Source organism: Odontomachus brunneus, unplaced genomic scaffold (genome assembly GCF_010583005.1).
Source record: "Odontomachus brunneus isolate Ranch 3 - 2012 unplaced genomic scaffold, Obru_v1 Obru_scaffold_025, whole genome shotgun sequence".
NCBI lineage: Eukaryota > Metazoa > Arthropoda > Insecta > Hymenoptera > Formicidae > Odontomachus > Odontomachus brunneus.
Genome location: NW_022639475.1, coordinates 274,966 through 288,040, shown reverse-complemented (window position 1 = coordinate 288,040; position 13,075 = coordinate 274,966). Strand labels below are relative to the sequence as shown.

The 13,075-nt window shown below is 42.5% G+C and overlaps 2 protein-coding genes across 7 annotated transcripts; both read left to right on the top strand.

Annotated features, from left to right (window-relative positions):
• Positions 1-1,186: 1,186 nt before the first annotated feature.
• On the top strand, positions 1,187-8,211 carry LOC116842560 (mediator of RNA polymerase II transcription subunit 15-like). Of its 5 annotated transcripts, none has more exons than XM_032811943.1 (5): positions 1,187-1,593; positions 3,174-3,652; positions 4,753-5,060; positions 5,159-5,506; positions 6,035-8,211. In XM_032811943.1, the coding sequence occupies exons 2-5, from the start codon at positions 3,265-3,267 to the stop codon at positions 6,689-6,691; spliced, it is 1,701 nt and encodes a 566-aa protein (XP_032667834.1). In that variant the 5' UTR covers positions 1,187-1,593; positions 3,174-3,264; the 3' UTR covers positions 6,692-8,211. The 5 variants fall into 5 exon arrangements, with proteins under 5 accessions (XP_032667834.1, XP_032667835.1, XP_032667832.1 ...); XM_032811944.1 differs by lacking the exon at positions 1,187-1,593 and adding an exon at positions 1,621-1,743; XM_032811941.1 differs by lacking the exon at positions 1,187-1,593 and adding an exon at positions 1,791-2,393.
• Positions 8,212-8,944: 733 nt separating this feature from the next.
• On the top strand, positions 8,945-12,845 carry LOC116842565 (CUE domain-containing protein 2). 2 transcript variants are annotated; one of them, XM_032811966.1, is made up of 5 exons: positions 8,945-9,091; positions 9,774-9,863; positions 10,025-10,361; positions 10,433-10,606; positions 11,094-12,845. In XM_032811966.1, the coding sequence occupies exons 2-5, from the start codon at positions 9,775-9,777 to the stop codon at positions 11,352-11,354; spliced, it is 861 nt and encodes a 286-aa protein (XP_032667857.1). In that variant the 5' UTR covers positions 8,945-9,091; position 9,774; the 3' UTR covers positions 11,355-12,845. The 2 variants fall into 2 exon arrangements, with proteins under 2 accessions (XP_032667857.1, XP_032667858.1); XM_032811967.1 differs by lacking the exon at positions 8,945-9,091 and adding an exon at positions 9,098-9,259.
• The last annotated feature ends 230 nt before the right edge of the window (positions 12,846-13,075 follow it).

Sequence of the window (13,075 nt, the reverse complement as noted above, 5' to 3'; positions counted from 1 at the left end):
TTGTCTTGCCTGCGGTTTTAAAATATTCCAGTATTTTAAATATTCTTTCGCATAATGTTATCCTAAACGCGCGCGCGCGCGAATGATCGAAATTCTGCAGATATGTGTGATATGTTACACACACATATTGAAGCATTATTCATACTCATTTACTTCATATCTGTCAGGGAATCTGCGTAGTGTTTTATTTATTACTTGCCAGTTGTGTATCGAGCAAGAAACAAAATGTTACAACAATTTAGTGCCAATAAAACGTGTATGATGACACGTTTATATATACAAATATGCATACAAATGAGTGATCATAGTCCAATGAACTATTAATTAAGGAGAATTCATCTCTACAAATCAAGATCTGTTCCAATATGGTTGAAGTAATAAAAAGAATTATATCATCCAAGAATTACATCATGCAAAATAACCATTGACTAATAAGCACATAATGTGCAATGTTATTTCTGGATGAATAACGTTTATAGAAATAACACTGCACGTTATCTGAGTAGCGTTATGATGAATGATGCGAATGCGCAGTTTTATCTTCAGATCCGATCACGCGGCTTTAATATTTACCGTATCCGAAAGACGATATCGCAAGAACTATCATCTATCATCGCACAGGATGTGTTTTCTTGCGGATCAGATAATGTGCTCAGCTGTATCGTGCAACGTTCTCCACGTTCAAAATGAAGCAGCATATGTTAGGAGATCTCACGAAAGAGTCAAGATGCTAAGTACACAAGGAAGCTGAATAGAAATAAAAAAGCTACAAAAGAAATAAATTGAAGAATTCGTTCATTTCGTTCATCGCGACATATCGCGCCGTCGACAGTCAGCCTAACCCTAACCTAACCTAACCCTAAGCCGAGCTAACTGACCTAACCACACAAACGAACCGACGATTGCCGCCGCGCACTGTCGACCCTGTTCGATCGATCGGAATTGCGCGCGCGTCGCCGGCGCGATTCGAGTCGATAACTTCAGGTCGGTTAGTAGTGTGCCTGCATGAAAGAGAAAGAGTGCACGCGAGAGCGCGGAGGAGAGCGAGATGGCGACGCCGACGCAGCGCGCGCACGCGATAGCGCGACGCGACGGTCGACACACGGTACGGATAATATGCGTCGACGACCGGCGACGCCGTCGCACATGCGCGCCCCGACGCGCCCCTGTTCGTTCACCGATTTCGATTTTAGTCACTCCCGGGTTCGGCTTCGGAGAAAATCGCGCCCGCAAAACCGCGTGCCGCCGCGTAGTAGCCACGAGTGGGCCGCCACCCGAAATTCGTGCGAGCGCGATCTTCGCGATCTCACGAGCCTCTCGCGATCGGACACGCACCGGGCAGGGCGCCGAGGGTGGCGCGCCGACGATGATCCTCGTCTTGTGATTTTCAGCAAGTTATATCGTAACGGCACCGTAAGAAGAGGGAGACGCGAACAAAGAGGGAGAGAGAGGGAAAGAATAGCAATACAAGCGCGTTCTTCTCGTCGATTTCCACACACCGCGATCGCTATCGTTGCCATCGAATCACGGGAGATCGATCCGATCGCTGGTCCCTCGATTATCTCGACGATTAAAACGAGAGATACTCGAGAGGTAAGAATTCGCGCGACGATCGTGCCGCGACGCGACATGACGCTAAGTTGAGCCGAGCCGAGCTGCGTTGTCGCGAGACGGGCCGAGGATCGATCGGGAAGTAGTGCGTCGCGAATAACATAATCGTTCAGGAATCGCCGATGCCGCGAGGTAAAGAACATCGGCAACGCGTCGTCCACTCGCGAGAGCGAGTCTCGCCGTTCAGTAACGTCCACAACACACGTCATGTTGAATCGACGAGACCCGCTTCGACGACTAGCGTGGCTCGATATGTCGCGTGCTCTCGTCGTTGCTGTTTTATAGCCGGTCGCGGCAGCGGAGCTCCGCGAGGAACGGTCAACGCCGTGGCGTACGCGCGGACGGAGTGGGTTACGAGAAACGCGCGCAGAGAGAAAGAGAGAGAGAGAGTGTATGTCTCGTCTGTATGCGTGTGCACGAGTATGCGTGAGAGAGAAAGAGCGGGAACAAGCAAACGAGCGAGGCAGGCCGACGACACAGTCGGCATGCGAGGAGATCGTCTCCTCGAAGTCCACGGAAAACGATCACGCGCATTTCGCGTTGACACGCCGAGGAAATCGTGCGTCGTGCGTCTCCGCTGCCAAACCGCGCGGTCCCACGCACACGCGCGATGAAACGCGAGAGAGAGAGAGAGAGAGGAAAATAGACAAACAAAGAGAAGATCTGTTCTTTGTAGCTAGACTAGTCTGCACTTTCCTCGTTCAAAGCGAAAGGAAGTGCATAACCGAACGTTGGATGAAAAAGGAGCGGCGTTGCAGTGCAGCACTAGTGCACCTACAAAGGCAGGTTCTAGAATGAAAGGACAGAGAGAAAGAGAGAGAGAGAGAGAAAGAAAAAATGGCGCGTGTATGTACGCGCGTGCAGCGAAGCGAACCAGTGACGTAGCGAGTCGTGCGTATTCGTATTCTGTACTTGATACATTTAGAATATTACAGTATTCGCTTTGCTGCGCGTTAAGCGTGTGCTTCCTTTGGTGACGTCCGAGTAAAGAACGTAAACGAACGACACGAAATTCGTTGAATCTGGCCTACGTTACCTTGGGTACTTCTCTAACCTCGCTACGTTTTTGGAAAAGTGGTATCAGCTTTGAATGTAAACAAGATACACCTGAGACGACTGTAAATTTTCTCGTGAAATCATGGCGAACATGGATCATCCACCGGCAAAAATCAAACTCTTCGTCAATTCGCCGTCATCTCGGTACGAAATTTCATCGGGTATCATAATGGCTCTCTCTCCCCCTCTGTCTCGATGTCGTTTCAGCGGAGACGCGCGTTTCTATAAAAAGCGCCGACGATTATCGTCGTTTGGGCGATAAAGTATGTGCGCAGTGTCGTAGCCACGTGACGCCGGGCCCGCCGACGAAGCTCGCCCCTTTTTCCCACGTGGTGACGCGACGCGGTGGAAGGTGTTTTATTCTCGTGGCCGAAATTGCGTTACCGAAACGGTGGAATCGATAGCGGAGAGAGCGGGCGGCACTATTTATTTACTTTTTTACTTGCGCGCGCGCGCGGCATCATTTCATCGACATTCCTCTTAAAGTAGTATTTTGTGCCCCACAGACGATACCCAAGCTCGTGTCGAGATCCAATAGGAAACAAGCGCAGGATCGTCGTGACGGCGTCCACGGACGATATCAGGGAAGACATCGTGATGAAGCAGGAACCGGAAGATGAGGAAGATTGTTACTTCGACGAGGATTCGATGCCCGCGTCGTCGCCGCTGCCGCCGTCTGCACGCACACCGTCATCATCGTTACTACCGACGCAGTCGTCGTCCTCGTCATCATCGTCGCCGGGCAGACACGGCGTTACACACCGCGTGCGTTCCCACACAGGCAGCTTGCGCGCCATGGCAAATCCGAGCGCTGTCTGGGCGCATTTCGATCTGTGTACTAACGATCCACTGCGCGCACAGTGCCGTATTTGTGGGGCGGTTGTTGTCAGAGGAGGCGCGAATCCGCGTCAGTGCGGCACGACGAATCTGCATCGACATCTGCGAGTACATCACGGCGGCAGGTTGATTGGCAGACGATACCATGGTAATAATCGAGAGAAAGAGAGATTCGCGCATTTTACATAAAACTTTTGAATTTGGTAATTGAGATTGAGATGAAGTTTTGTTTTTGTCTTTTGTCTTTGAAGTTTTGTTTTACCATCTTTCATCGGTAAAGACGCCTGTAAATATGATTTATAAGTCTCCTGATTGACTTATAAGCGTATTTAGAGACACTTTTAATGATCGATGAGAGTTCAGTAAAAGGGTCTTCATATACACTCTGCTTGAGATGATATTTAGGGCCAATTCTTCAATAGTAATTCAAATTTAGATATAAATTTAAAGTCTGTTCTAATACATCACACACATCATTAGAGAACAGAATTTAAAATAAAATCTAAGTTTAACCTTTTATTTGGCAGACCCAAACAAACTTAAGGAGAAAAATGTTTGTTAAAATGAAGTAAAAATAATGTTTCCAGAATGCAATTATACTCAAAATTGTTTTGAAAATGTTTGTTTTTAAAATATCGATTTGAAAACTTATTTTTAACAATTTTTGTCATCTAGTATATCAAATCAAGCAGTAAAAATTAAATGTTCCAGAGCAACAGTACTAAATAAATGTATTCTGCATTTATCGTTCTTGCAAATAGCTCATGAGAAATTGATGTTGCTTGACAGCAATATTACCAAGTAAATAATTAAGCTATTCTTGAAAAATCAGAGGAATTGCTTCTTTGAATGCTTGGATAATTTTATTCACAGATATATATTTCCTTTAGTATTTGATCTCAAACAAACGCTTTCTGTAAATATACTTTGTAGATGTTATTGTAGCTATTTACTATTATTCTCTATCAGTGCAAAAGTTGGATTTGACTTTTTAGTTAAATTTAACTTTATTATAACCAATGGAAACATATTGTCCATCAAGCTGTCGTCATTGTCGTCGTTTATGAAACTAATCTATATTATTTTATATGATCCAACTTTTGATTTGAGCTGTAGAGTTATTCGATTTATTCATAATACCATTGTCTAGTGAGTACCTTGCACTCACGAACCTTGTTGGTCCTATTTTGCAGGTACCTACAGCATCAGGAATTGAAATTAACGAGATCGCACCTTTGTCTGTTCTAGTGATGCAGTCAACATCTCAAGGAAACTCGACTGCTAAAACCATAAGGATATCATCACAGTCCTTGGTGAGACCTCATTTTCGTAATATCGCGCCAGCATCATTGTCCCAGCAGCAGCAACCGCAACAACAGCAACAACAACAGCAACAACGACAAGAACAAAGACAATCAACGCGGCCAACAAAGACTCTTGTGTTGAAGACTATTCCGTTGAAAGTGAAGCAAGTCGCGCCTACGACCATCAAGATGCCACCGCGACAGAGCAATCCAGGATTACCTCACAACATTATACATCAACAACCCACGGAGGTATCTAGATTTCTTGTAAACGTTATATCTCTTCGTTACAAATGTACGAGTTGCGTAACAGTGCTTTACTAAGCTCACATTCTTCCACATTGTTTTAGGTTTGCTTGAGGTGGAATAGTTATCACAGTAACATGCAGAATAGCTTCCCTTCGCTGCTGGACGCAGAACAATTCGTCGATGTAACTTTAGCTTGCGAAGGACGGTCTCTAAAGTGCCACAAGATGATCTTGTCTTCTTGTAGCGATTATCTGGCGGACCTGCTACGGGAAAATCCGTGCCAGCATCCTATTATTCTAATGAAGGATCTGAAATTCTGGGAAGTGGAAGCACTGGTTAAATTCATGTATCGCGGAGAGGTCAATGTTGCTCATGATAAACTGCCACAGTTGTTGAATGCTGCTGAGGCATTGCAAGTGAAAGGATTAGCTGGTCCGACTTCATCCCAAGTAATTAATATAACTATATACTTGTAATTTACTGTTTAAGCATATAAGGGTCTGAACTGCAATTAATATGCGTTAATATTATTGCATATAAACTAATAATAGCATTTCAATATTGAAAAACATACTTTCAAACATATGTCAAATCTTTTAATCCATTTTGGACCTGTTTTAATAACACAACTAAACTAATCAGATTGCTGCAAAAGATTTTGGTCAGTTTTCTATTACATTTTCATAGGAAGGTTGAATATTAAAAGGAAAAGTCTTTATTAAGTGCCTAAAAAAATATCAAGTCAATATTGTCCATTTTATTCCTAAAACTTATTAGATCTTCAAAATTAAACAATTTCGTCTTCTATTTTGCTTAACAAGCACGACAAATCTTTTGCATCGATCTATATTTTATTAGTCTCTTTAGAGTTTGAAATGTTAATTTTGTATTTGTACTTGTATTTGCACTTACATCGTGTATCTTAGAATTGTTAATATTCATGATATCAAAATTTATTTGTATTTTTTTATCGACAGAGCACAAAGCCACCACTACTTATACCTCAGTCAAAGCCATTGTCGTCGCAATCTGTAGTTCCTAAAGTCATTACGGAATCCAAAGAGAATAAGGCATCACCTTCGGGAATATCTACGCCTTCTAGTCCTAAGCGCGCGCAGAAGCGACCACAGTCCGAAGCTCTAGAACCAAGGCCTTTTACCAAAATACGTTTACAACGGCCCGTCACGCCGACGTCGCCATGTCCAGTTGTGAAATTGGAGCCCCTGGATATACCTCTCAGTCCAGCTGAGTTATTCTCCGAAAACAACGAGGATGATGTCACACCGCCCTCGGACTTGGACAAACTTATGAATTTGCACGAAGAAGACGATCCAGGTGGCGAAGAGATCACCGACGAAGTCGGAAGATTACACTTTTGTGAACTGCCAGCTCCGCCGGATTTAAACGACAACGAGGACCAAATGGAGTTTGTACCTACCGATTTCCTGGAACAACAGCAAGAGGAAATTGTCGAAGAATCAGAAACGAGTTGTAATAAGGATGACAGTAGTAAAAAAGATTCTCTCGACTACACGTCTGCCGACAACGCTGAAGAAGACGACGTCGACGAAATCGACGGAGCTGATAGAACCGAGCACAGCGAAACACAGCCGTCGAAGAAGAAAGTGACATAGTAAGATATAGGATATTTTTAGATGTAACGATCGTGGATCTCGTATCGCGAATTTTAAGTGAAAACTGAAGTATAAGAGGTAATTGTGACTCGACTTCTCGACATTTTTACGCGAAGGTACGTATTCTTTATGGTGATGAGTGGCCGTACAAACACCATGAAACGTATGTGTGCGATTCTATTATTGTTAAAGTGCGTCTGCGTTATTTTCGTGAAAATAACGCAGATATTTTTCTTGTTTTGTTTTTTTTTTTATCTTTTAATGTATACGATATAAGAAAATTAGATATTATTGTAAAGATATGTGCAAATCGTTCTTGTCCATCAGGCATCATATATACCTTAACATTATAATTAAAATTACTTCATAGATATACAAATAGATTGAGCACTTTCACAAGAAATCGTGAAGTCTTGATTGAAATAATGATCTGTGCCACAGAGGATTAATCTTTAAAACTTTTATAATAAGACACAATTCTTTTTCTCTCCTCTCTTCTCTCCCTCTCTCTCTTTCTCTCTTTTTATATAATGTAAATATATATATACATATATATGTTTAAGTCTATACACGTAAGATTGAAAATCGTAGGAAATCTTAATAAATTGTACTTACATTGGTCTGCGCTTGAAAGAAAAATCTAATTCTGTGAGCGCAGTGGATAAATTACACTTGAATATTTATAATAACTGTTAAGGCATATATAATACCTGGTGACTCTGCCGTATGTTTATTTCGCGTAAACATGAAAGTTTCAGTTCCGTGAAAATGATAAAATCTAATCGAGAAGAATGATATATTAGTAACAGTAGCGATAGTTAAACTATATTGTTTCTATCACAATGTGAGGAGGAACTGAATTCTATTCATGCAGTTGTAAATATTGCGGATGAAGCACGAAGAGATTGTTATTTTTGGAATGTAAGTATACTCGAGAACACGTTTGTGCCGTTTTATTCAGTCTCGTCATCAATCAGATTTATAATGAAGGACTTTCTATTTTAGTGTACAGCATTTGACAAACCTTGAAAAAAGGTAAAATATGTTAGGAAATATCTCCGCTAGTCCAGCGCATCTTTTTTCAATGCGTATATATTTATTTCAATATCTTCTACGTGTGCTAACTTCCTATATACATATATATATATATGTATATGTACGATACGAGCATCCGATATAGAGACAAGGCATTTATAAGAATTAATAGTACTGTTCGATATTTTATCGAAGTACATGTTCGTTCAGTCGTAAGTGGATGCGATGAAGATTTTACTTTGTACAAGAAAAAAAAATTCGAATTTTAGACTCTAGAGTTGTCTTGTAACTTATTTCGTCTATAAAAGTTGTCGAGTGTATCGCACATTGATTAATTGCGGATTGTAATTATTTGTTGCATCAAACACGTAAACGAACGAGCGATATGTTCGTGTAAAGCTGTGCGTGATTGGGACATAAGTGTAAATTGTAATGTGTGAAGATACATCTCGAAATAAACAGATATTACAACATCTCGCTGCAAATATGTCGAGTGTTCAATGTATTCAATAATGTTATGCGTAAAGACTGGTTTACACCGAAAAAGTAGCAGCAACATTATTAACAGCAAAAAGTTAATAATAAGGTTGTTTTTTTTAGCAAAACCATGTTTTCTAAGATACGACTTACCGAATATTTTTTAAGTATACAAAGTATGTTTTTAACAACGTGGAAAGTACAAATGTCACCAACAAAGTTGGAAAGATTATTTACCATGATTAGACTGCTAATAGCAATGTTATTAACGAAAAAAAAAAACAGTGGAGTGTCCTACGCTCTCTGTGAAAATCGAATTAGAGAAAGTAATAGAAACGCGGTGATGAATTGCTTCCTTCAACACGAACTCGTGGAAGATGAAAATTTCTGATTAAAAAGCATTTGAAAGTGTTCATTTTTCACGAATTCACACTAAGAGATTCATGATCGTCTGCCTGAGGATCAATGATAAGACAAGAATAGAGCGATTGGACATCTGTCTTTTTCTAACTTACTGTTATTATAATTATCATTGGTACTATCATTGGAAGTACAATGGGCACGAACCAGGCGCATTTTATCGTTACCACCGCGAAAATGCGCCTAACGAACGTAGTAAAGGCGCACTTTGTTAGATGGCGCCTCGAAAATGCGCCTAGCTCTGGCCGTTAAAATCAAGCTGATGGCCGCTCTCAGGTTTTTCTCTGTAAATAGCAACGCCAGCTTTACATGTGACACACCAGGTGGCGCCAGGCAGCTCGCGTGCGTCCGCCCCTCCCGTCGCCGAGCTGTCAAATCGACGAGCGTTGTTTGTATACGAGATCGATCTCGGGGTTCGGCGTCGATCGCAACCCGAGGATCTCGATCGTGGATAGCCAGATTAGCCAGGTCAGGATACGATAGCGGTGCCGTGTTCCAGCTCGTCGTGGCGCGATGTTTCCCTCGCACTCAAAGTGGTTCTCTCGCTCGGGACGACCGGCGTCGCCCGCACTGTCTGCGTCACCGTGATCCCGGCGATCCTGTTTAGTCCACGGACCTCTCTGTCACATCCCTCAGGTGATCCGCACCTGCTCACCTGTCCTACTCGGTTCAGCCGAGCGAATGATTGTTCGGCTGTCGCGATCGACTGACGGCCGGGAGTCGAAAATTCTGCCCAGATAATCGCTCGCGCCTTCCTCCCTCTCCCTTTCGAAAGAGGAGGACCGCGTCGTCGTTGCGTCGCGAGTACTTCGTTCGCGTAAGGGCGCGCAAGGGCCGCGAGCGAGAGACCTGCTGCCCTCTTGTTTCCCTTAACCTATATTAAAGGATCAATGACTGAACGCTACCGTCGTACGCGCGAACGCACGTCTGGTACTTGGCGAGTCGCGACGGTGAGACGCGCGTCGGGCGAGTGAAGCCCTCCCCCCATCAACGCGTTCCGTTCGCGCGAACGATCGCGTCCGCGGGCGCGATTTTGCGTTTGCATGGGAAGAGCGAGCGCGGCGTCGGCGGGCCAGAACGCCGAGATTCGTTGAACTTTTCCCAGTGTCCGCGGTAGATAGGTGACGGACTAACGATTTTGCGATTGCAGGATGAGTCGTACTATGGATGAAAAAGAGGAATTGGTGAAGAAGGCCTTATTTAGTTTCGTTAGGAAGCATGTACCCACTGCTCAATTGAGGTACAGACTTCTTCCATCCTTGTTTCTTGAAAAGTGCTGTATTCTCTAAGATCTCTCAGTCAGTTCTCCTGGAACAGACATCTTGGGAAAACAGCTGGGATGACAGCAGCCAAATACACCATTGGATACTCCTTGATCATTCATCAATGATCTTGTTTCAGCTTAATAGATGACATTGTGCTCAGTTATGTAGTGAGTATGGTAGAAGAAAGCGCATTGGAGGAGAACCTGGATGTGGACGGTTTGTGCGAAATGGTATCAGCCTGCCTGCCAGAGTTCTCCACTATTGAGAAAGAGGCTGTGTCAAAGTGGCTGTTGGATGTGGAAAGTAAATTGAGGCAAGGGAGCAAGGAGAATGAGAACTGTCAACCACATGATCCCCTGAGCCACATCAGCTTGACCGCTCTCCTGCCAGCTGGTGCGCAAAGAATGCGAGTTCATCATCTTTCAGAAACCAGCGATGCAGGCAGTGACTCTAGTGGGGAATATTTTTCAGAGGTGAAGAGAATGTTAGATGGAGCATCAGTTTAGCAACTTCTGCTAACGACAATTCCCTCATACTGTTCTAGGAGTCCTCTTGGCATCAGGTAGCTCTGCTGCAAGAAATGTTCCCAGGTGCGAGTCCAGCCGAGGCCAGGCATTGTTTAGCAGTGGCTGGTGGTGATATAGCAAAAGCCGCGCAGCTCGCGCTGCATCGCCAAGAAGCGGGCCAGAGTATCGTGAGCAACCTCACTTTTTTAACGGTAGGTTGGTTGCGAACTCTTAGATCCGATTTCACCAACGTTGATCAAGCCTTAAACCGCGTTTAAACTACTTGAAAACTTAAACTCAGATCAAGACCCAATCGACGTTGGTGAAATCGGATCTTAAGGGCCGTCTGCAATGCAGTCGCGCGGTTACGTTTTAAAGTCGTAACATCTATCTGTGAATTGATCATGTATCTGTTTCCTTTTATAGATGAAATAAAATTTCATCAGAAAATGAAATGAAATTTAGTCACTGACGAGTTCAGTCAAACTTTTCACTTTTCACTAATTCACGCGAAGGAAATAGATGCACGATCGATTCACAGACTAGTATTGCGCCTTTAAAACGCAACCGCATTGTAGACGACCATTTAACATGTCCCTGATATTTTTCCCACATTCCACGTTCACGCATGTGTGTGTGTGTGTGTGTGTGTGTGTGTGTGTCGAGTCATCGTCGAGCCACGGTCTTGGTTGCTTCCAGCCCAACGGGCGCAACAAGGCGAGGGTAAACGACGAGGAGCTCAAGTCTCGCATCATAGCGCGGTACAGTTACGTCGACAGGGACGACGACTGCCGCGAACATCGCCCGGTCGCGCCCAAGACGGAGCCCAAGAAGCTAGTACGCTATCTTGACAATAAGATTGTAAGTGTGAAGGGCGAACGTTACACGGAAGTGCGAAGGGGCGGTGAGGACGAGGATGGTAACGAAGGTGGTAGGAAGAGAGGTCATTGCCGTCCGTAACCAGTCCCCTTGCCTCCACCCCCCGATCCACCCCCCTGGAGGCACTTGATTTTCAATTAAACCTAGATCTTTTCCATCTTACTTGTATAAGGGATATATAGGTGAAATATCGCGAATTTCAACAGGCATTACACTCTCCCCCTTACTTGACGTTTAATTTATATGTAATGCAGCTCGCGCGCGTTCCCTGGAATCTCTTTCACGTAGCGTTAATTTGCCATTCTTATTACAATGTGGCATTAGTAATAGTTTTGTACGTTTTATCCGTTGAGACGTGCGGTTTAAAGCTCCTGGCTCCTGGCTGGGAAACTCTTGATTGATCAAAAGTATACTAAGAATCCTTGTAAAATATATTAGGATAGAAAGATGTATTTATCAAATGATACTTGTAATCGATCAAACAGGTTCGTAAGAAGTCCGAACACTCACCCTTTGTTCGAACAATCGACAAATAGCCGTAAAATTAATGCGATATGCAACTTTGCTCTTTAACCTACCTTCTCTCATAATTTTGTCACGTTGATCTTACAGTTATTTATTTATTGTTAAAGTAAAAGGAAAGTGTTCGGACTACTTGCTCGATCGATCGCAAGTATTATTTTGTAAACATTTCGTTTTATTTCAACATATTTTATAAAAATTTTTGGCGTGTATTCTCTCGTTCCTCGCTGACGTCATAAATCAAGATAGCCACGGCAGGAAAGGGCCAGGAGCCTTAATGGATACCTGATATTTCAGTTCTGGATATAGATTATCCGATCGAGCATACAATGGCCGTCAAGTAGATGTCCAAGTCAGTATCCTGTTAGCTAGGACAGGCAGAATTACGCGAACGAAATAGCTAATATTATGTTTATATCAATCATTTATTAGTATTCATTAAGGACATACACTCTTATACAAAAAAAGGAGACTTGAGAGAAGCAACCTTTTTTCTCTTTTAGCGTTTTTAATATGAGAAATCGATAATTTTTTTTTACGATATTAAGGCATTTTGCCGGAGGAATATGTTTTCGTAAAATATTTATCAGAATCATCGTTATTTTACGTTATATCAAGATTCGACAAGAGCGTCGCGCATATGTACGTGATTTAGAGAACGTTTGTTTTGATTTGTTATGTAAAGATGTTTTACATAAATGTTTTATTATTTAAACAAGCTGGCTATTGTAAACTCGGCATTTGACTTAATATCCATTCCTCTTACTCTCTCTCTATCCTGATAATAGTCATATATTATTAAATCTCTTTCAGGTTTATTTATTTTATATACAGATATAAGAATACTCTATCTCACCATCTTTTCATTATGTATAGTGCTGAGTAGAGTTACATTTAGTAGCGTCATTATACTTTGTAAATGAAGATCGCTTTTAATCACAATCTTGTATACTTTTTAGAGAGTCCAATTGCTTAACCTGTGTAACATGTGAATCTTGCGGAGGATATTTTTTATTTTGCGCCTGCATTAAATAGTGGTGTGACTAGCGAGTGAGAAATGATTTATGAAAATATACCTGAGATGTATTTAGTTATATAGAGAGCAGCATTTGTCATCTAGCAGACTACACCTTTTTCAACCGCACCATATAGTGAACTGTACTATATATTTAGACGATAAAACGAAAATTTTTATCCGCACATTTATTCAGAAATTCAGAAATAATTGTTCCGTGGATTTAGTAAGTCGATATTATCTTTATAGCGTAAGATGTCAGAAG